This window comes from Salvelinus sp. IW2-2015, linkage group LG37 (assembly GCF_002910315.2).
Source record: "Salvelinus sp. IW2-2015 linkage group LG37, ASM291031v2, whole genome shotgun sequence".
In the NCBI taxonomy this organism is placed as follows: domain Eukaryota; kingdom Metazoa; phylum Chordata; class Actinopteri; order Salmoniformes; family Salmonidae; genus Salvelinus; species Salvelinus sp. IW2-2015.
In genome coordinates, this window is record NC_036876.1 from 9,973,399 (window position 1) to 9,998,040 (window position 24,642).

Here is a 24,642-nt window from a genome sequence, read left to right on the forward strand (position 1 = left end):
GGGTTTTATTTTCGCAATAAGGCTTGCTTCCCACTTATGGCTAGAAAGAAGCTTATTTTCTCTCTCTAATTGATGATATACTTGTTGTATATGCATGCAGCCTCCTCTGTCTTACAGAGACTGGACTTTGTTTATCATGCATCCTTGGGCTTTATTACAAATGCCAAGTCACTCACCCACCATTACACCAAATGATAGGTTGGACCTCACTTTATATGTGCAGAAAGTTACATTTGTAGGTGTTCATCTACAAAGCAATTTTGGGTAAACTCCCTCTTTAGCTACAGTCTGGTCTCCTTCACCACCAGCAGTTACCATACACCATCTTCTAGGTGGTTGCTACTTAAAGTCCCCAGGACATTTACAGTATTAGGCAGGACTGCCTTCTCATCTTGTGCACCAGAGGCATGGAAAAGTCTACAACCCATGCTGTATCTAGATATGTTAGTGCCATTGAATTAATTAAATATTTTGATGGAATACTGTTACAGAGGAGTGTAAATGCTTTTTTAGGCTGGATCATGTTGTTGAATTGTATTGTTGTATGTTTTAATTGTGTAATGTATTGATTGTTGCGGCCTTCTTGGCCAAGTCTCCCTTGAAAAAGACACTCGGTCTTAATGGTCTTTTTTTTGGTTAAATAAAATACTTAAGAGCCACAGTCAGTTTAAGAATGGGTGACAAGTAATAAGATAGTCCTATATATTTATAACACACAAAACATTGCATTTGGGACAAATCATTCACTAAATTTTGCTTGGTGTAGTTGCTTGGTGTAACCCTGGATTGTAAACTGTCATGCTCAAAACATATTTATGCAACGGTAGCTAAGATGGGGAGAGGTCTGTCCGTAATAAAGAGCTACTCTGCTTTCTTGACATCACTATCAACAAAACAAGTCCTACAGGCCCTAGTTGTCGCACCTGTACTACTGTCCAGTCATATAGACAAGTGCCAAAAAGAGGGACATTACAGGTGGCCCAGAGCAGCACGACTGGCCCTTAAATGTACACGGAGAGGTAACATCAATAACATGTCAATCTCTCCTGGCTCAAAATAGAGGAGAGATTGACTGCATCACTACATGTCTTTGTGAGAGGTATAGACATGTTGAAAGCACAGAGCTGTCTGTTCAAACAACTAGCACCCAGCTCAGACACACATGCATACCCCGCAAAACATGGCACCAGGGGTCTCTTCACAGTCCCCAAGACCAGAACTGACTCTGGGAAATGCACAGTACTACATAGAGCCATGACTACATGGAACTCTATTCCACATCAAGTAACTCAACCGAGCAGTAAAATGAAACTTAACTTAAAACTACGCCTTATGAAACGTGGACTGTGAAGAGACAAACAGGCGCATAGTCAAAACTTCCAAATACATTTTACTCAGGAATAAAAAATAATAAAAAGAAGGTTATTTTAGTCCAGTAGGTTTGACACAGTGAGCCTCCAACAGTGAACTGGGCATAGATATTTCCAGGGCCACTGACAGATAAAATGCCAGCGGGTTGGTGTAAATGCTCAGGCTGGCACATCAGCAGGGCGATCATTAGATGCTGCTAAAAGTACATGAATTATCTCAACCGTTTCCTCCCCCAACTCGGTCACTTCCGTTCAACTCGGTGCCTGCCTCTCTGAAACCCACTCATAATTACCCCACAAGCATCTTCTGACACTGCAGCACCTGGGTTGAGGGGCCATGCATATTATAATTTGTCACATGGCAAACGGAAGACTACTCGAGTCCAATATGTGGCCAAGAAAAGTGTGACTTCTTTACAAATTGGAGAAGTCAAGAAGCCGTCAACTTATTTTAAATGACCAATCTCATCCGTGCTATCGTAACGCTTTAACACGTGCACTATTTAGCTGTTATGGGTAATAAGAGTGTTATTAATGTCTTATGTTGATAGAATGGATAAATCTATCCCCTAATCTCACCTTTTATGTTATGGTCTCTAACAAACAGTTCCTGAATCTCAACAACCAGCCACTCACTGCTGTGCATGTTCCTTTGGTCAAGCCACAGTATGGCATGGAGTAAATAAATGACTCACTGTGCCGATGTGTGACAATTACTACTGTCTAGGAAAGCAAGATAGATGGCAACACCAACAAACAGGTCTCCTATGGTGCCTGCTGTTAGGAGTCTGAAGCCATCTGTTGCCGTTCGAACGGGAAAAGGCAGAATTTCCAATGGGGAGTGGGGTGGACGAACAACAAACAAGGACACGTCCACAATCTAGGCTACACAGCAAAAATATATAGACTATCACCCATACGTGATTATCTAAGATTGAAAACACGCAACATTTTCATCCATAGTCTTGAGCATCAGCCCACAAATAGATAAATCACCATCCCATTCAATAAACCCTTTTGAACCCAAAGTGGCCGTCGACTGCCTTGCTTTAAATTACTATAGCGGCCGCGAACGGGCTTGTTTTTATAACAATACCTGTGTCAATATCGCAATATTATCTTGCTAGCGACCTGCTGTTGTCATCAACCAGAAGCAGGGTATGCCGTCATTTGACGAACATTTTTTTCTTCAATTCATTACTCAAAATGACAGCGCCAAAGCAGACACGACTTTTCACTGTGAAAGAGACTTTATCTATGTTGGTTGGTGATACGGATTCGCACAGGTGCTTGCACTTTAAAAAGAGATGACGTCGAGGTGAGTGAAATAAGGAAACAGCATATATATGTTTTGTGGATGTTTGAGGCTGTGTTTATCTGTTGGGCTTAGTTTATTGTTTGTCATGTTTGCTTGGGGCAGATATTCATAGGCTATACATTGCCTCGTATTCCTGTCGTATACATTGCCTCGTATTCCTGACGCGTTAGGGTAGTAGATGTCAGCGCAGTGGAGCTCATATGATAAGTTGGATATTCTTCTTCTCATAGCCAGCTAACAAGTTGCTTGTTTTGTACTGTTTCTACCGATGCAATTAATTTGAAAACTGTCCGAGCTTCATAACTAATCAGCTAACACTGGCGAACTCTGCAGTTAGTCTGTCAGGCAAGAAAGCAAGAGTTGATTGGAGGAGAGAGACAGTGTGTGTGTGGGTGGAACGGGAGGCGTGTAACTGTATCACCCATTATGGAAACCCCTTATTAGGAAGAGAGTATGTGTATGTTGAGAAAAAGAAAGAGGAAGGAAGAGTGTGTGTGAGACATTATGTTCCTGACTACAATTGTATCCTATTTGTTGCTCTTCTCACTCTGTTCCTGTAGGTCAGTGAAAGAGAATGAATTGACGTGGAGAGTCAAGGCTCAGCAGCAAAAGGCAGGGAGGAAGAGGAGTTATAGATGACTGGAGAGTGGAGGGAGAGAGGAAGAGGAGAGTAGAAGAGGAGGTAGAGGAACATGAGGGAGGACAAAGAAGAGCACAAAGTCCCACTATTCACCCTTGTACCACACAGCCTGGGGCTAAAGTGACAGTGGCAGGGGTTTTGGAGTTGTTTATAAAGGTGGTAGGAACATATCTGTTCCAGAGCTTGTAATGTATTACAACAAGAAAATGTGAGGGGTTGACCATCTTGACCAACTGAGGAGCTATTACAATGTTGGATGCACAGGCAGAAAATGGTGGAAGTACTGTATGTGTTTTGGGGGATACTCAACATTGCCATCATAAATGTGTACATTGTGTGGGGGACCCTGCAAAAGCCCCTTCACAGAAACCGCAGGCGCTGGTCCCAGAAGGCATTCAAAATGCAGCTTGTGCATTCACTTTGTGATATGGCTACAGTGCCAGGAAGAGGAGAGCCAAGAGTGTGACACCAGGGAGTGTAGATTGAGTTTTAACTCATAATAATTTGAAAGCAGGTGAAGTTTGAAGGGCGCGAGAGAGGGTGTGTGGTGTGCATCCTGAGTAGATGCAGCGCAAAGAGTGGGAGATGTGTAGAAACCTCCTTTGAGTGCTCTACGTATTCGGCAACACCTTGCATGAGGCCGTGCTTCCAGCAGTTCCATGACAAGTTGTAAGCTAAATGCAAACACTAACGCGACAGTGTGAAATATGAATTTGTCCTACAAATCTTTTACTGTCTCTGAACAGTTTTTTAAATCTTCTCTCTCTAATACTGGTTGCAGTTAGTGAGTTTTCAAAGTAGGCTACTATTTCTACATTTTGTGTCAGGCCTGGTCTGTACTAAACCTTATTGAGAGAGGTTATCTACATGTTGAAATAGTCTCTGAACAGTCGTTTGCATTTTTACAAGAATAAGAATCGCTGTCAAATCTAAGCCTACTTTGTGTGGGTTGTGAAATACTTTCTGAATATTGTGCTATGGTCACATTTTGGATACATTTTTTATTTATATGTCAATAATATTTCTAAGTATAATATATTATAATTGGTACATTTTGAGTGAGTAATTTAGTCAAATTTACTACAATTGAAATACTCTAGGGTTTGTTGTTGTGTAAAGTGCTAATATTTTTTGATAGTGAGTGTCTATACACAATGGAAGACAAAATTAGTGTTATTCCTACTGACATGAATGTGGTGTCATTAAAGAAGAGGTTGTGTTCTTTAAAACTAAGTTAACTTGTGATTGTCCTTTGTTCTTTGTTTTTGAGCCATGTCTGCTGTGTGTTTGAAATGTGTGAGAAAAATGTGCTTTATCTTAAATTCTCAGTAAGCTACAGCAGCATTCTAGTAATTCTATTGKGGTTTAAAGGGTTAACACGGAAAATTAAGATAATGCTAACTAAATGAGAAATACATACAAATGCAGGCTAAATCGCCTGAGAATAAACAAAGTGTAAAAATTGGATACTGAAAAGATGGCGGAACCAAAAGTGAGAAGAATGATGCTTCCTGGGGAGGATGAGATGAGGTGTGGAGAAACCAAGCGAAGGGTGCCTCACCATTTTTGGCCACCTCGGCTATGATGTTGGCTACTTTGGGGGTGCAGGAGGACTGTGGGGCCAGCAGGGTGGGAAGCAGGGGGAGAACGCCCATCTCCTGGATCTTCTCACTGGCGTCAGCATCTAGGAGGGGAAAGGAGAAGGGGAGAGAGGAGGTGAACAGTTGGGGGAAAAAGGGCTTTCTCAATTTGTCTTTCTATGAATCCTTGCATTCTATCCCCTTGCCCCATCTGAGTCAGCAGGTAGCCTAGCGGTTAGGAGCGTTGGGCCGGCAAGGTGGAAAAAACTAGCGTTCTGCCCTTGAGCAAGGCAGTTAACCCCCAACAACAACTGCTCCCCAGGCGCAAATGATGCGGACGCTGATTAAGGCAGCCCTCCACACCTGTCTGATTCAGAGGGCTTGGGTTAAATGCGGAAGACACATATCGGTTGGATGTATTCAGTTGTACAACTGACTAGGATTCACCTTTCCCTTTCTCTATTGAAGGAGAAGATCCAAGACCCTGCCCTCTGTCCTTCTCTAAAGGTTTTGAAAACGAGGCAAGTAGAGAGGACGTATGGATGAGCTGGGCAAGGTGAAGCGGATAATCCTTTCCCATTCCATCCAGGTCGCTCAACTTGTTGGGTTATTTATGATCATCCCAAGCCAGGCTCCATGAATAAAATGACTAGCAGTTAGAAACTAGCGTAGACATTCAATTATTATTGTAACCAAATAAATTACCATCACTGATTTTTATTATTAGGCTAAAGGTGGTATCAAAGTGTGCGAGCATTTTTGTATTTTCTTGGTCAGCACCTCACCCAAACAGACTACTGTACGTTCAGAACCATCTCTTGCCAATGCCAAGAGACAGGAAGTGGATGGGTTGTGCTGCCAAGTGCAGTAAAACATTAAAGCTACAACAGTAAACACAAAGCTAAAAGACAGCTGAGGATGCAGATAGCCAGCAACTCAATTAACTTAAAGAAACACAAATAAGCCCAATAAAATGCTCAAACAACGAGATASTGACCTAGGCCGAGCCAAAACAGGCAGATGGTTATGTTACCCAAACTAAGGAGGACGGACAGATGTGAATAAGGCTGGCTGACATGGGCCTTCCACGAAAACAAATGTGAGCCTGGTGACTAGAAAGTTAGATACTATATGTCCTCCATCACTTTCTTTGGAGATTTTCTATGGTTTTGATAGTCACACATAAGCCCCTTACCTATCAGAACTGGTACAGAATCCAGAAGCATCCACTAAATATAACCCATTAGGGGGCTAATGTGTCAATGATGTTTTGAGCGTGGCGTTAATCTACTGGAATTGTCAGAATTCTGACTTCAGTGCGTTCAATACAACTGGGAACTTGGGGGGGGGGGGTTTGCTTTGAGCGATCATCCAGGTCGGAAACTCAGGCATCTTTCTAGAGCTCTGACTTTTCGACCTGAAGATCACTGACGTCATGATTTGACCTTGTTTTAATCAGAGTTCCCAGTGGTCTTGAAAGCACCATACACTTGCATCCATCCTGTACTGTGCATAAGGTCCTGAAGGGTACCCTCCAGCAATGTCACAGTCTGAGGAGTGTGGGTCAAACTTACTGTTGTGGGCCAGTGCTTTGAGCAGGCAGTCCAGGCAGCTCTCCACACTGTCTGTGCTGCTGTCAGCTGAGGCTAGCTTCAGCTTCTTCAACGCATCACTCAGGTTATCTGCGGTGAGGGGGAAAGTGAAAAGATGAATGGGCAGTGGTCCTGACCTCAGTTTACTCCTAGGTCTTAGGTAGCCTACACTGTTTTTATCAAGGGCTGGATGGCAGATTTGACCACAGTTGCTACCTTGAGCCATACAGTATAGAGCAACCCACAAGTAATATCACACAGTTTAAAAGGCATATGAGAAGACATATAGGCTACACTAAATCCACAATGCATAATTTTGTCAATGTCTGAATCTGACTGTTAAACAGTCGCCGTCCTCTGCCTAGTATCCTACCCCGAACCTTAGTCACTGTTACTWGCCGGCTATCACCCGGTACTCTACCCTGCACCTTAGAGAATGCTTTGCCCTCTGTACATCGAGCCATTGAACACTGGTCACTTTAAGAATGTTTACATACTGTTTCACCSACTTTATATGTACAGGACATTCGGAAAGTATTCAGACCCCTTGACTTTTTCCAGTTTTGTTACAGCCTTATTCGAGAATGGATTACATTTGGGGGTTTTTCGCTGATCAATCTACACACAATACCCCGTAACGACGAAGCAAAAACAGGTTTACAATTTTTTGCAAATATATCACATTTACGTAAGTATTCAGCGATGTTGCCAGGTTTCCTCTAGATGTGACGCTTGGCATTCAGGCTAAAGAGTTCAATCTTGGTTTCATCAGACCAGAGAATCTTGTTTCTCATGGTCTAAGAGTCCTTTAGGTGCCTTTTGGCAAACTCCAAGCGGGCTGTCATGTGCCTTTTACTGACGAGTGGCTTCCGTCTGGCAACTCTACCATAAAGGCCAGATTGGTGGAATGCTGCAGAGATGGTTGTCCTTCTGGAAGGTTCTCCCATCTTCACATAGTCACTCTGACAGAGCTCCAGAGTTCCTATCAGGTTCTTGGTCACCTCCCTGACCAAGGCCCTTCTCCCCCGATTGCTCAGTTTGTCCGGGCGGCCAGATCTAGGAAGAGTCTTGGTGGTTCCAAATTTCTTCCATTTAAGAAAGATGGAGGCCACGGTGTTCTTGGGGATCTTCAATGCTGCAGAAATGTTTTGGTACCCTTCCCCAGATCTGTGCCTTGACACAATCCTGTCTCGGAGCTCTACGGACAATTCCTTCGACCTCATGGCTTGGTTTTAGCTCTGACATGCGCTGTCAACTGTGGGACCTTATATACCAGGTGTGTGTTCCTTCCCAAATCATGTCTAATCAGAAACATCAAGGATGATCAATGGAAACAGGATGTACCTGAGCTCAATTTCGAGTCTCATAGCAAAGGGTCTGAATACTTATGTAAATAAGGTATGTTTATTATTTGTAAAAAATTTGCTAACATTTCTAAAAACCTATTTTCTTTTATTCATTATGGGGTATTATGTGTAGATTTGAGAGAAATTGTTTTAATCTATTTTAGAATAAGGCTGTAATATAACAAAATGTGGAAAAAGGAAAGGGGTCTGAATACTTTTCGAATGCACTATATTCTAGTCATGGCTAATCCTATATAACTACTGCTGTACACCTTTAATATTCATATACTGTCTATACGCACCATTATATATATTCCGGACACTGACATTGCTCATTCTGATATTTCTTCATTTGAACTTTTTGGATTATGTGCGTATTGTTTTGTATTGCTATGTATTATTACTGCACTGTTGGAGCTAAAAACAAGCATCTTGCTGCACCTGCAATATCTGCAAATCTGTGTACGCAACCAATAGAATTTGACTTGATTTGAATAGAAATGTGTCTCAAAACAAGAGGCCGAAAAACACTTTTGTAACGTTATTACACAATAAGAGACTGAAAGGTCGAGAGACAGACAAACTGACTTAAACCAAAGCCTTCTGGCTCCTCCTGCATAAGGATGCACACAGCTGTGCCCCGCAACATCACTTCCACTGTTCCATCGCCCTCCATTCTCCTTCTCAAATGGTGGCTCTAGACAACACTGTGACAGATTGGTCATACAGCAGTGGGCCCCAGTATAATCAGGACATGAGCAGTTGTAGAGCTCATCCCTGAGGAGCTCTACAACCGTAGGCATAGCTGACATGTGGCAGTGGGTATCAGACCATTAGGACTGCATCAACACACATTGGGTAAACAGGAGCATGTCAATACAATAATATTGTATGGATAGGAGTTCAAGTCATGATGGGAACTGCCTCGGTCACAGGCTGTACTTTGATTGGTCCTTATAATGGACATTCTCTGTCGAAACAGTACGCCTGGTATGCTAGGCCAACTCTAATAATTATTTAGAGATTTTGACATCCAGAGCTGTTACAGAGCTCAGCTAATGGGCTGCCCCAGGGGAAGAGGAGCTGAGGTGACAGCCACACACTCACAGAGAGAGAGCGAGCGAGTGAGTGAGAAAGAGCAAAGACCATGACATTCCCCCTCCCGCAGATGGTCTCAAATGTGTGCAGTGAGGATTTGGATTAAACCGTGTGACAATTTTAAAACCAGTCAAACGAGTTGTTTTTTCCAGCCTGGCCTCCATTATATAATGGATTTTTCTTGCCATTCAGATTATGGTATTTGTCAGGGTCCCTCCCTATGGCTAATGAGGCTCGGGTGATGCATTATCGTAACACAAGACATGTTAGAAAAATGTTAGAAACACATAACAGGCAATGTTTGCATAAAGACTGCGCCAGTCAATTATCCATAACTAATAAGTCTAGCTTTCTRTGCCTATTGATGATTCTACCCACCAGTCTTCAATCAAAGCATTGATAAATGCAATGAATTAAGTGTGTTACTGCTTGGTTGGAGCAAAAGCCTGCACCCACACTGCTCTTCAGGGTAAGATGCCCAACCCTGTCCTATAAAGATATGGATCGGTTCATCTGACCTCCTTTCTGCAGAATCACATCATGGAAAATTCTGGAGGCTAGTACCATGTGCTTGCACATTGTATTGCAATGGAGATACAAAATATACCCCAGAATTCTGGAACAATCAAAAACCCTGATGAGACAAGAGTACAACCTACTCAACAATCCAACGCAAGTCACTGGGTATAAATTATTCGAGTTAAAATGGGAGTAGATGCATTACTCCCAAAAGAGAGCATCCTCAGTCAATGCATTTTTCTTACTAMGTGTCAGGCACACAATTACTATAAAAGGCGCCATGAACAGCTCGATTCGTCAGTGTGTGAGTGTAGGACTATTGCATAACGGTGTGATATGGATGGCAAACATGTCTGCGCTGACTAACAGTGCAATACACTGATGATAGTAAACAAGTAGTACGGCTGTCAACATGTATGCATGTGGTAGTAGCTAGAATTTGTGTTTAACTAAATAGTTGATGATTCAATGCAATAAATTCCATACGAGGCTCGAGCTGAAAAAAAATACAACGTTAGCAATATGGCTGTCAAGAATGCAGGTTCTGTCTAGCAATGCTCGTGTTACATAATGCCATTGCATGGGCAAGCGAACAGACAGCTTCCCGTTTCCTCTATCCACCCCACCTACTCGAATGAATCAAGAACTCAAGACACAAAGTGCGGTCTTCTAGTTGGCTGCAAACATGGGACATATTTAGTTAGTTTGGCTAATTACGATACGCACCCACCTACCCTTACATGTGTGGGCTACTATGTCCACGTCTGTCTGTGTAATCTTTACAATAATTGACAACTGGATGACGTATGATTCAGAAAGTGTTGCTACTCACCCATTTGGCTACTGTAGTGCGCGTGATAGTCCCAATCAGTTTCTTATTAGGATGCGCCCAGAAGGCTGTCAAATGGGTATTCACAGCAAAAAATATATATAAGTTATATGTGTTGGTCAACACTTGATTTTATATTATTTGAAGTCGCTAGATTGCTAGCTGGCTGGTCAATCAGATACCAAGGCCCACCTTAGCTAACCCACGCCGTGTCGTACCCGGCAATACTAGCAAACTACACAACCTCTCCCTCCCAGATGGCGCCGGGGATGCTTGCAGCCTAGCCTATCGTACGACCCCGACCTCACAACTACGATGGTATGGTTGTGTAATTTATCCGCTGGTAATATTCATCCACATCGACGCCAAAATTCGCTACTTCAACTACAGAGTTTTGCTTCAACCCTACTAGAAACGCACTTCCTATACTCGCTTGCTTGCAGTTGCCGCACAGAATCCATGCACAGGGAATAGCAGCCTATTGCTTGCAGTTGATTGGTTATTGGCCTGTACATAAGATCTCGTTTTCCACGATTATTGGCCAAAGTCTGTGTCGTTGGCTCGTGCCACGCCCTAAAGTGTTAAAAAATGCCCACCTTTCAAGTGACATCCACAATCCATAGCAATTAAGTCATACAAACATAATTGTAATAGGCAAACAAGCAAAATTGTAGCTACAAARTTTGGTCTGGTTGCTACTTCACTGGAAGACTAAGGCACTCTTTTAATTTGACTATCTGGGTTAGGAGGGATTGGACCATAGAAATAAAATTGATAGAAATTAGAATGTGCTGCTGTTTTTTGGATTACCAAAATCTATGACCGGGAACTGCCTGAAAATCAATTATCGTGAGAAGGGCGGAGATGTATCCATATGTAATTTTACTGGGCAGAGATTTTGTATCCATATGTATTTTTACAGCTGTAGATTGGTACTTTCAACATTTCCCCCTATATAAATAAATTGAATTAAAGCTTACTCTCAGTGGTCGTTTGAGCATGTTGTTCCGGCTAAAATAGCCAACCTGGCCCATCCCTCACTACTGTATTTATACAGTAAATCTAATAATTATAAAATTACTGTTTTGCAGATTTAAACATGTACATTCACAGAAATACTACATTATACATGTAATTCACCGCTCACACAGACGACACCAGTTTCCAACTTCCCACCCACACATGGGAGATGGGTTGCGTGACGTTCAGTACAACAGAACGGTGTGCAACGTTGAAATCAACAGAAACGGTACGGTACTGAATGACCAATTGAAACATGTTGTGGTTATGGTGTCCCAGGGGCCTATTATAATATGGTGTCCCAGGGTCCTATTATAATATGGTGTAATGCACGAGTTTTGTTATTTCAAATGATAACACCCATATTGATCAAGCCACACCCACCAGACGGAAGCAAACGTACCTGTTGAAGAACGGTGCGCAYCGTTTTGGTGAAAACGTGCCGTTCAGTAAAAACCGTTACGCAACGTAGCAAACGTTGAATGCACCCCTGATGTAAACTATCCTATGTGYTACTGCCATCTAGCGGTGTGTTTATTAACACGCAGACCAATGTTTGCCATCTAGGAAGGTTCAGTATAGACTGGCTGACCGCAGAGGGGTATCCTAGGGTGCAAGCTAGATCTACTCAGGGTTTTCTAAAGCTAAACAGCTTGTTAGCGTCACATTCCAGCTCAGGCTTCATCCGTACAATGACGGTGGATATTGCTCGTCTGCCTGTTGAACTCTAGCAGGTACGGCGAGTGCATGTTGTATATGGATAGTCGAACTCAGAACTCTTCATTTCCTTTACCAAAAAATATAGCAGTTTTGAATTTGCCTTACAAATGCTGTAACTGCAGTCGACTGTGGCATTTTGGACGCAATAATTGCAGAATAACTGCAGTATACTGCATTTGAACTTCAGTTAAACTGCAAAATTACTTAACAAGAGAAACGGTGTTTTGGACGCAGTATTTGCAGCATACTTTTTTTTTTGTACTGGTTGAGACAATGCTGAAACATCAATCCATGAGAAACTCAGTGCAACATTTTCATTTGTGCCAAGGCTATATACAGGGGGTACCGAGTCAATATGTGGGGGTACAGGTTAATTGAGGTMATTTGTAAAGTGATTATGTATAGATAATAAACTGAGAGTAGTAGCAGTGTAAAAACAAATGTAAACAGTCCGGTGGCCATTTGATTAGTTTAGTTGTTCAGCAGTCTTATGGCTTGGGGGTAGAAGCTGTTAAGGTGCCTTTTGGTCCTAGATTTGACGCCCCGGTACCGCTAGCCGTGCGGTATCAGAGAGAACAGTCTATGACTTGGGTGACTGGAGTCTTTGACAATTTGGGGGGGGGGSCTTACTCTGACACTGCCTAGTATATAGGTTCTGGATGTCAGGAAGCTTGGCCCCAGTGATGTACTGGGCGGTACGCACTACCCTCTGTAGCACCTTCCTGTCAGATGCTCAGCAGTTGCCATACCAGGCAGTGATGCAACCAGTCAGGATGCTCTCGATGGTGCAGCTGTAGAACTTTTTAATGATCTGGGGACCCATGCCAAATCTTTTCAGTCTCCTGAGGGGGAAAAGGTGTTGTCGTGCCCTCTTCACAACTGTCTTGGTGTGTTTGGACCATGATAGTTTGTTGGTGATGTGGACACCAAGGAACTTGAAACTCTCGACCCGCTCTCCAAGATCTCGCGATACATGGCCCCATCCTCCCCTCAATACGGTGCAGTCGTCCTGTCCCCTTTGCAGAAAAGCATCCCCAAAGACTGATGTTTCCATCTCCATGCTTCACGGTTGGGATGGTGTTCTTGGGGTTGTACTCATCCTTCTTCTTCCTCCAAACACGGCGAGTGGAGTTTAGACCAAAAAGCTCTATTATTTTTGTCTCATCAGACCACATGACCTTCTCCCATTCCTCCTCTGGATCATCCAGATGGTCATTGGCAAACTTCAGACGGGCCTGGACATGCGCTGGCTTGAGCAGGGGGACCTTGCGTGCGCTGCAGGATTTTAATCCATGACGCCGTAGTGTGTTACTAATGGTTTTCTTTGAGACTGTGGTCCCAGCTCTCTTCAGGTCATTGACCAGGTCCTGCTGTGTAGTTCTGGGCTGATCCCTCACCTTCCTCATGATCATTGATGCCCCACGAGGTGAGATCTTGCATGGAGCCCCAGACCGAGGGTGATTGACCGTCATCTTGAACTTCTTCCATTTTCTAATAATTGCGCCAACAGTTGTTGCCTTCTCACCAAGCTGCTTGTGTAACGGATGTGAAATGGCTAGCTAGTTAGCGGGTACGCGCTAGTAGCGTTTCAATCAGTTACGTCACTTGCTCTGAAACCTAGATGTAGTGTTGCCCCTTGCTCTGCAAGGGCCGCGGCTTTTGTGGAGCGATGGGTAACGACGCTTCGTGGGTGTCAGTTGTTGATGTGTGCAGAGGGTCCCTGGTTCGCGCCCGTGTCGGGGCGAGGGGACGGTCTAAAGTTATACTGTTACACTGATGCGGTTGACCCGGATCACTGGTTGCTGCGTAAAAGGAGGAGGTTGAAAGGGGGGTGAGTGTAACGGATGTGAAATGGCTAGCTAGTTAGCGGGTACGCGCTAGTAGCGTTTCAATCAGTTACGTCACTTGCTCTGAAACCTAGATGTAGTGTTGCCCCTTGCTCTGCAAGGGCCGCGGCTTTTGTGGAGCGATGGGTAACGACGCTTCGTGGGTGTCAGTTGTTGATGTGTGCAGAGGGTCCCTGGTTCGCGCCCGTGTCGGGGCGAGGGGACGGTCTAAAGTTATACTGTTACACTTGCCTATTGTCCTGTAGCCCATCCCAGCCTTGTGCAGGTCTACAATTTTATCCCTGATGTCCTTACACAGCTCTCTGGTCTTGGCCATTGTGGGGAGGTTGGAGTCTGTTTGATTGAGTGTGTGGACAGGTGTCTTTTATACAGGTAACGAGTTGAGAACAGGAGGGCTTCTTAAAGAAAAACTAACAGGTCTGTGAGAGCCGGAATTCTTACTGGTTGGTAGGTGATCAAATACTTATGTCATGCAATAAAATGCAAATTAATTACTTAAAAATCATACAATGTGCTTTTCTGGATTTTTGTTTTAGATTCCGTCTCTCACAGTTGAAGTGTACCTATGATAAAAATTACAGACCTCTACATGCTTTGTAAGTAGGAAAATCGGCAAAATCGGCAGTGTATCAAATACTTGTTCTCCCCACTGTACGTATAATCACTGTGGGGACAATGTCGTCGATGCACTTATTGATGAAAAAGACGACTGAGGTGATATACTCCTCAATGCCATTGTGGAGTTCTTTTCAACTAAACATCCTGTTCCCATTGTACTTCCGTACTGTGTCAGAATACGTAGAATAAAATACCTGTATGTCCCTAGTGGTAATCTTGAGTAGTGCAGCAGAAMACAACATATTAATAACCTCTTGTGAAAGTAAAACTCTAAGCATAACCCAATTCAAGCATTCCACAATTCTTGAATTGAAGAGTTATTCTTATACAAAGCACAGAATAATAACAGTTAAAAAGCACAACATAGTAACCATAACGACAGTAACATCAGAATATCACATTGACACTTTAGCAGTGAATTACAGTACTCACAATCTTTCCGATTTTACTGAATATAAGTCCTTTAGCCAAGCCGGGCTTCTTCTGACTCTCGCCTGACTGAATCTCTGTTTGAATAGTCTGTTGTGATTGCAAGGGAACTTGGGGGTGGGTGAACAGCACTGTTTAATAGTGTGGCATGCTCAGGACACGTCTTTCCGTTATCAAGGATCTGTTGATTTTTGGTCCTTTTGTTTGGATAACTGCATGGCGCACTGTAATTTGGTGCACCCTTTTTGACATGAAAGGGATGATTTACCCACACATGATCTCCCTCTGATGATTGATCGTTTCACCCTCCTTTTGGCGTTCGTGTAGGATTTAACTTTTTCTTGTGGCACGCACGGCATCGTCGGACACGGAGGGACTGTGTAGCGGGAGAATGTTCAGTTTTGTGTGCAGCATTCTGTTCAACAGCACATAGGGTTWAACTCCTTTAGTGGCATGAGTTGTCGTCCTGTAGTACATAAGGAATTGTTTCCTTCTCGGATCGTCGTTTGGAGACAGTCATTCCACCATGCCATTTGCTCGTGGGTAGTACAGACACTTTGGAGTGTTTAATGTCTCTGTCATAGAAGGAATGGACTTCGTTCCTCTAAGTGAATTAAGCACCATTATCGCTTACACTTTCGTAGCAATTTCCATTGCGACTGAACATATCTGTTAAGAATTTAATGACAGTCTGGATAGTTACATTACTGGTAAACGCAACCTCAGGCCATTTACTGTAGTAATCCGCTAGGGTGATCGCGTAACTACAATCTGCTGGGGCAGTTTCAAACAGACCAACAATGTCAATTCCAAGTTTTTGCATGGGCCTTCAGCAATGTCTGACAGAGTTGACATGTTGATTGTAGTTTTTTTGTCTAGAGTTGGATCAGTTTTAATATTGCGAATAGATTGTCGCTTCCATCAATGTAATTGTCTGCATCATTTCCAAACCCCCATATATTTTTGGGGAATACACAGTTGAAGTCGGAAGATTACATGCACCTTAGTCAAATTCATTTAAACTCAGTTTTTCACAWTTCCTGACATTTAATCCTAGTAAAAAGTCCATGTCTTAGGTCAGTTAGGATCACCACTTTATTTTAAGAATGTGAAATGTCAGCTTTTATTTATTTCATCACATTCCCAGTGGGTCAGAAGTTTATATACACTCAATTCGTATTTGGTAGCATTGCCTTTAAATTGTTTAACTTGGGTCAAACATTTCGGGTCGCCTTCCACAAACTTCCCACAATAAGTTGGGTGAATTTTGGCCCATTCCGCCTGACAGAGCTGATGTAACTGAGTCAGGTTTGTAGGCCTCCTTGCTCGCACACTTTTTCAGTTCTGCCCACAAATTTTCTATAGGATTGAGGCCTGGGCTTTGTGATGGCCACTCCAATACCTTGACTTTGTTGTCCTTAAGCCATTTTGCCACAACTTTGGAAGTATGCTTGGGGTCATTGTCCATTTGGAAGACCCATTTGCAACCAAGCTTTAACTTCCTGACTGATCTCTTGAGATGTTGCTTCAATATATCCACATAATTTTCCTGTCTCATGATGCTATCTATTTTGTGAAGTGCACCAGTCCCTCCTGCAGCAAAGCACTCCACAATATGATGCTGCCACCCCCGTGCTTCACGGTTGGGATGGTGTTCTTCGGCTTGCAAGCTTCCCCCTTTTTCCTCCAAACACAATGATGGTCATTATGGCCAAACACTTCTATTTTTGTTTCATCAGACCAGAGGACATTTCTCCAAAAAGTATGACCTTTGTCCCCATGTGCAGTTGCAAACCGTAGTCTGGCTTTTTTATGGCGGTTTTGGAGCAGTGGCTTCCTCCTTTCTGAGGGGCCTTTCGGGTTATGTCATTATAGGACTCGTTTTACTGTGAATATAGATACTTTCCTACCTGTTTCCTCCAGCATCTTCACAAGGGCCTTTTGCTGTTGTTCTGGGATTGATTTGCACTTTTYGCACCAAAGTACGTTCATCTCTAGGAGACAGAACTGGGTATGATGGCTGCGTGGTCCCATGGTTTCTACTTGCGTACTATTGTTTGTACAGATGGTCTTACAAGGTGGTACCTTCAGGCGTTTGGAAATTGCTCCCAAGGATGAACCAGACTTGTGGGAGGTCTACAAAAAAATGTCTGAAGGTCTTGGCTGATTTCGTCTGATTTTCCCATGATGTSAAGCAAAGAGGCAGTGAGTTTGATGGTAGGCCTTGAAATACATCCACAGGTACACCTCCAATGGACTGAAATGATGTCAATTAGCCTATCAGAAGCTCACMAAAGTCATGACATCATTTAATGGAATTTTCCAAGCTGTTTAAAGGCATAGTCAACTTAGTGTATGTAACTTCTGACCCACTGGAATTGTGATACAGTGAATTATAAGTGAAATAATCTGTCTGTAAACAATTATTGGAAAAATTACTTGTCATGCACAAAGTAGATGTCCTAACTGACTTGCCACAACTATAGTTTGTTAACAAGACATTTGTGGAGTGGTTGGAAAAAACGAGTTTTAATGACTCCAACCTAAGTGTATGTAAACTTCCGACTTCAACTTACCGGTCAAAATAACATCAAATTGATCAGAAATAATGTAGACATTGTTAATGTTGTAAATGACTATTGTAGCTGGAAACGGCAGGGAACATCTACATAGGCGTACAGAGGCCCACCATCACTCCTGTGTTAAAATGGCACGTTGTGTTAGCTAATCCAAGTTTATAATTTTAAAAGGCTAACTTATCATTAGAAAACCCTTTTGCAATTGTTTGCACAGCTGAAAATGGTTGTGCTGATTAAAGAAGCATTAAAACTGGCCTTCTTTAGACTAGTTGAGTATCTGGAGCATCAGCATTTGTGGGTTCGATTACAGGCTCAAAATGGCCAGAAACAAAGACCTTTCTTCTGAAACTCGTCAGTCTATTCTTGTTCTGAGAAATGAAGGCAATTCCATGCCAGAAATCTCATACAACGCTGTGTACTACTCCCTTCACAGAACAGCACAAACTGTCTCTAACCAGAATAGAAAGAGGAGTGGGAGGCCCCGGTGCACAACTGAGCAAGAGGACAAGTACATTAGAGTGTCTAGTTTGAGAAACAGATGCATCACCAGTCCTAAACTGGCAGCTTCATTAAATAGTACCCGCAAAACACCTGTCTCAACGTCAACAGTAAAGAGGCGACTCCGGGTTGCTGGCCTTCTAGGCAGAGTTGCAAAGAAAAAGCCATATCTCAGACTGGCCAATAAAAAGAAAAGATTAAGATGGGTTAAAGAACACACACTGGACAGAGGAACTCTGCTTTGAAGGCCAGCATCCCGGAGTCGACTCTTCACTGTTGACGTTGAGACTGGTGTTTTGCAGGTAGTATTTAATGAAGCTGCCAGAAGAATCTCAAATATAACACCTTTTGGGTTACATGATTCAATATGTGTTATTTCATMGTTTTGATGTCTTCACTATTATTCTACATTGTAGAAAATAGTAAAAATAAACAAAAACTCTTGATTGAGTAGATGCTCTAAAACCTTTGACCGGTAGTGTACATATACACATCTTTTTAGAATATACCTTCCATTATTATTCCCCGCAAACCCTACCACCCCTCCCCCAATTGGAGTAAACGAATAAACAATAACACTTAGGCTATTACTTCCAGCTTATACGTACTAAACACATTTTTACACGGTCTATTTTACAGTAGTTATATTTTGTTTGTTTTTAGTCCTTCCTCTATTTCTGATGTCCATCCAGTTCTATTTGCCACATATTTGTAACTCTGCTATTTCACAAAAGTTCTGAATCTTATACATTTTCCAGATATTGATATTGTATTTTGTATGTATTTGTCCATTCCAGGCCACCAGTATAGCGGTTTCGACCACGGTACACTAAACAGTCTTGTACAGAGAGTTCATCCCGAATGGAAAAATAAGGTACCAGGTCTGGGGGGAAAAGTTCTTGTTTAGGGTAGTAAGGGCCTGATGATCAGTTCATAGTGTAAAACGTGTACCCCACAGGAACGTTTGCCACCGCTCAACCAACCACACACAGGCAAGCGCTTCCTTTTCTACTATGGAGTATTTGCGCCTGGCTGAGGAGAGGGAACGGGATGCTGAAGCCACTGTGCATTCTGTTCCACCTGGATGGATTTGCGTAAGCATACCAAAGCCATAGTCTTGTGGTCGAATATAGCCAGTGCAGAGCTATTGACAATCAGCTGATTGACTTTCTCGAAGCTCTCCTGGACAGCATCCATCCACGAGAAAGGGTCGTCTGTCCTTAGGCAGGCGTGCATATGCTCGACCTCTGTAGAGTAGTTGTAGTGGCTTCCTTTCCTCTTTGCCATAGCCACTGCCCAAGCCTGAAGCGGGTTTGTTTCGTACGCATACAGTCCACACTCAAGGTTTCCAAACTGCCAAACATTCAATGAGATCCAGGGATATGGTGCAACAAAAATGTTTATTCTTCTTATATCTAACAAAAAATTATTCTCCAATCAACTTAAAGCATAGATTACTTGATATGGAAAATACATAATATGACCTGTCTGTATGTATGTCTGTATGGTCAAAAAACTATACCGCTCCCGCGTCTAGCAAGGACTCCCTCCCCCGAAGGCCCAACTTCCTGCCTTTATACTAACACATGTAACACAGTACAATGAATGGGCAAGAGGGGGGGCCAAAAACTGAATTACACTAACAACAAATGAATATATCTCAATCAGGTAAATATAAATCATAAAGGTACGTACCTAATATTTCATCATATACATKAATATTTAATATATTTACACAAATGTATATGGAGCTCAGTATGTTCAGTCTTTTATACAAATATGTCCAAATCGGCTCTAACAGTAGTTGTAGACGAATTTGGAGTACCACCCAGTTAAGCCACTGAAGGAGCGCAGGGTGGTAGCATCGGAAGAAGCAGGGGCCTTGAGAATGGCACTGACATGTCCATCATCAGGTTGTAGTCCTTGTGCAGTGATGGTATGACCTAGAAGGGTGAGGCTCATTTTGTTGAAGTGGCAGTTTAATTTGTTTAGCAGCAGACCGGCGCTCTCCAAGGTGCTGAGAACGGCTTGCAAGTTGCGGTCATGTTTCTCTTTAGTTTTTCCATGTATTATGTCATCCAGGTAGGCTTTTCCACCTAGTATGTTCTGCAGTAGGGAGGACATAATCTTTTGAAGACCAGCAGGGACTGAGGCCAAACCGAAGGGGACCCGACGGAATCTGAAAAGGCCTTTGTGCGTAATGAACGCTGTCAAAACCCAGCTCTCATCGTGAAGGAGGACATGATGGTAGGCACTAGCCAAATCAATGGTTGAGAACACAATAGTGCCTTGTAGCCCAGCGAAGAGATCTTCCATGTGAGGAAGTGGATAACTGTCAATGATCACTGCATTGTTTGGCAAATCCTCACACAAGCAGATATCCCCATTTTTCATTTTGGTAACCACTATGGGTGAAACCCATGGGGAGGCATCGATTTTCTTAATGACATCAGAGGATTACTATGCGAACCAGGTCAGCAGAGACCCTTTTTTTAGTAGACAGTGGATCTGGAAAATGTGAGAGCAGTGGTGGATTGGCCAGAACCCATGTCCAGGGTGCAACAACGGTTTCTGGGGTTTGCAAATTTCTACCGCCCTTTCATTCGGGGCTACAGCACCCTGGCGGCTCCCCTCTCTGCACTCACCTCTCCCAAGGTACCGTTCACATGGTCCCCAGCAGCGGACAGGGCTTTTGTGGATCCGAAGCAGCAATTCACTACTGCCCCCATCCTCATCCATCCGGACCCGACCCGTCAGTTTGTGGTTGAGGTTGACGCTTCCGACGTGGGAGTAGGGCCGTCCTTTCCCAGCGATCCGTCCAGGACCAAAAGCTTCATTCCGGTGCCTTCATGTCCCATCGTCTCAACTCTGCGGAAAGGAACTATGACGTTGGGAACCGGGAACTCCTGAAGGTTAAGATGGCTCTGGAGGAGTGGAGACACTGKCTGGAAGGGGCGGAACGTCCATTTTTGGTGTGGACTGACCATAAGAATTTAGAATACCTCCGCACTAACAAGCGCCCTAACTCAARGCAAGCCCGTTGGGCCCTGTTATTCACCAGGTTCAATTTCACCATCTTCTACCACCCAGGGTCCAAAAATGTGACGCCGGACGCCCTCTCGCCTGTACAGTTTTGCTGCCACACCCTCTGAATCTGAGACCATCCTCCCTGCCTAATGTCTGGTGGCTTTGGTTGTCTGGGGTATTGAGGCCCTGGTTCGCAAAGCACAACGTTGAGGGGGGGCCCGGTTATCCGRGCCTTTGTTCCTGATTCGGCCCGGCCTCAGGTCCTGGAATGGGCTCACTCCTCTAGGCTTACCTGTCATCCTGGTGCCCGTCGTACCCTGGCTTTCCTCCGACAATGCTTCTGGTGGCCCAACATGGCTCCTGATGTCTCGGCCTTCGTCGCCGCATGCATGGTGTGTGCTCAAAATAAGACTTCGCGGCAAGCTCCGTCTGGCCTCCTTCAGCCACTCCCTGTTCGTCATCGCCCTTGGTCCCATATTTCCCTGGATTTTGTCACTGGGMTTCCCCCGTCAGATGGCAACACCACTATCCTGACGGTGGTGGAAAGGTTCTCCAAAGCCGCCCATTTCATACCTCTCCCCAAGTTACCGTCAGCCAAGGAAACGGCCCAGCTCATGGTGCAGCACGTCTTCCGACTCCATGTACTCCCGGTCGACATTGTCTCTGATCGGGGTCCTCAGTGTTCGTCCCGATTCTGGAAGGCGTTCTGCACCCTTCTCGGGTCGTCGGCCAGCCTGTCGTCCGGGTTTCATCCCCAATCCAACGGCCAGTCGGAGYAAGCCAATCAAGACATGGAAACGACACTTTGGCGTCTCGTCTCTAGTAACCCCACCACCTGGAGCCAGCAACCAGTCTGGGTGGAGTATGCTAGGAACACTACCCTGCTCGGTCACTGGACTCTTCCCTCTTCGAGTGCTCCATGGGGTGTCAGTCCCCGCTCTTCCCGGAGCAAGAAGTAGAGGTCAACATACCCTCAGCCCAGATGTTCGTCCGCCRCTGTCGGTGTACCTGGAAAAGGGCTCGGTTGTCTCTTCTCAAGATCACCTCCAGGTACCGTCAACAAGCGGACCGCMACCGGACTCCGGCTCTCCGCTATCGTCTCGGGCATAGGGTATGGTTGTCTACACGGGATCTGCCCCTCTGGGTGGAATCCCGCAAACTTTCCCCCCGTTTCATTGGTCCTTTCCCCATCTCGAGTCCTTAGTCCTACTGTTTGCCTGCTGTTACCCCGTACCCTCCGTATACACYCTACTTTTCATGTGTCCAGGATTAAGCCCTTGTCTCACAGTCTTTTGTCTTCTGTTTCCAGGCCCATCCCCCCCCCCCGCGTCATCGATGGCCAGCCAGCGTACAAGGTGAGACGCCTCCTGAGGGTTCGACCATGGGGCCAGGGTTTCCAGTACGTGATTGACTGGGAGGGTTATGGCCCGGAGGAGAGGTGCTGGGTTCCCGCTAAAGAAATCCTGGACCTGGCCCTCATCGCCGACTTTCACCTCCAGCACCCCGGTCAACCAGGTATGCGCCCAGGTAGGACACCAGGTGGCGCCTCTAGAGGGGGGAGGTACTGTCACGCCCTGATCTGTTTCACCTGTCTTTGTGATTGTCTCCACCCACCTCCAAGTGTCACCCGTTTTCCACATTATTCCCAGGGTATTTATTCCTGTGTTCTCCGTCTGTCTGTTGCCAGTTTGTCTTGTCAAGTCAACCAGTGTGTTTTTCCGTGCTCCTGCTTTTTCCTAGTCTCTGTTTTTCTAGTCCTCCCGGTTCTGTCCTTTGCCTTCCCTGACACTGAGCCTGCCTGCCTGACCATTCAGCCTGCCCTGACCTCGAGCCTGCCTGCCACTCTGTACCTCCTGGACTCTGACCTGGTTTATGATCTTTTGCCTGTGCACGACCTTTCTCTTGCCTGCCCCTTGTTTTATAATAAATATCAGAGACTCTAACCATCTGCCTCCCGTGTCTGCATCTGGGTCTCGCCCTGTATCGTTATAAGTAAAGGTTGTCTAGTTTTTTYCCCTCTGGTTGCACATGTGACATGCTGGTAGAAATTAGGTTAAACGGATTTAAGTTTGCCTGCATTAATGTCCCCGGCCACTTGGAGCGCCGCTTCTGGATGAGCATTTTCTTGTTTGCTTATGGCCTTATACAGCTCGTTGAGTGCGGGCTTAGTGCCAGCATCAGTTTATGGTGGTAAATAGACGGCTATGAATAATATAGATAGTGTGGTCTACAGCTTATCATGAAGTATTCTACCTCAGGCGAGCAATACCTCGAGACTTATATTAGACATCGCGCACCAGTAGTTCTTKACAAATAGACGTAGCTGCTGTGTCCTGCCGATGCACGGAGAGTSCAGCCTGCTCTATATTATGTGTCGTCGTTTAGCCACGTCTCGGTGAAACATAAGATATTACAGCTTTTAATGTCCCATTGGTAGGATGGTCTTGATCGTTTTCCAATGATTGCACGTTGGCCAATAATACAGAGGATATTGGTGATTTACCTACTCGTCGGAAAATTCTTACAAGGCACCCCACCCCCTTTTTCTCCGTCTTTTCGTTGCGTCGGACTCATTAAAGAAAAAATCTTCGTCCAGTTCGAGGCGAGTAATCGCTGTTCTGATGTCCAGAAGCTCTTTTTGGTCATAAGAGACGGTAGCAGCAACATTATGTACAAAATAAGTTACAAACAATGCAAAAAATAAAATAAAAATACCACAGTTGGATAGGAGCCYGTAAAACAGCAGCCATCCCCTCTGGCGCCATTATAATATTTGTGTTAGTGCAAGAAAGACAAGTCTTCGTACATACGTCCCTATATTATCCAGCATTTAGTTTTGTGGAGAAATGGAGCATACGATTAGCAGCGTGCATTCGCCATACATTTAAGGAGTCAGGTTACACTGAGATTGTGCCCTTGAATCAAATGGTGCACTTTAACAGTTGTTTTTTACCAGCTTTTCCCGCTAATCTGGTTTAAAGGCTTGTGTCGTCATCCACTCTGTTATCCAATATCAATGCTGTTTTCCAAAGCTTCGAGAAAATATGGTGTGAATTTGAAGCTCTATCACAAGCCTTTTTGTTAATGGTTTCCCCTAAAATATCTCTGCTAATATTTCCATAACGACATTTTACAAATGTTCTGCTTTCTATGTATGTTTGCCTCTTGCTGGATCGTTGCAACATGACCATCAACATAATTGGAGATCGCTTCTGTACTATCCCCACACCAATGCTGCGAAGAAGGAACTGCAGAGGATGGATCAGTTGGCGACGGGGGAGGAATTGGAGATGATGTGACCACCGTAGCCAGAGCCCTCAAGGTGATGTAGTTCATTAGGCATGGATTCATTAGGTTCCAAACGGAAGAAACAGATAGAAATATTAATTGACTACCTGGACATAAGAAATGATATATAATTTATTTTTTATTTTTTTGTTGCATGCTTTATTGAATACAAACCTGGGGTGACATTGTTTGTCTCAAAACAGTATTTGCTGCAAAGAGATTGACAGAGGCAATCACCACATTCTTATCGGCAGACTCAGCAGCCTTGGTTTCTCAAATGACTGCCTCGCCTGGTTCACCAACACTTCTCAGGACAGATTAACT

General features: G+C 44.1%; 1 protein-coding gene across 2 annotated transcripts in view; it reads right to left on the minus strand.

The window, feature by feature from the left end:
• LOC111960444 (rap1 GTPase-GDP dissociation stimulator 1-like) overlaps positions 1-10,775 on the minus strand; it is a 51,545-nt gene extending 40,770 nt beyond the window's left edge. For both annotated transcript variants that reach the window (XM_070437950.1, XM_023982442.2), the window contains exons 1-3: positions 10,296-10,775; positions 6,483-6,590; positions 4,890-5,012 (exon numbers count right to left, since the gene is read on the minus strand). In XM_070437950.1, coding sequence (XP_070294051.1) covers positions 4,890-5,012; positions 6,483-6,590; positions 10,296-10,299 — 235 coding nt within the window. In that variant the 5' untranslated portion in view covers positions 10,300-10,775. The remainder of the gene's footprint in view (positions 1-4,889; positions 5,013-6,482; positions 6,591-10,295) is intronic.
• Between the last annotated feature and the right edge of the window lie 13,867 nt (positions 10,776-24,642).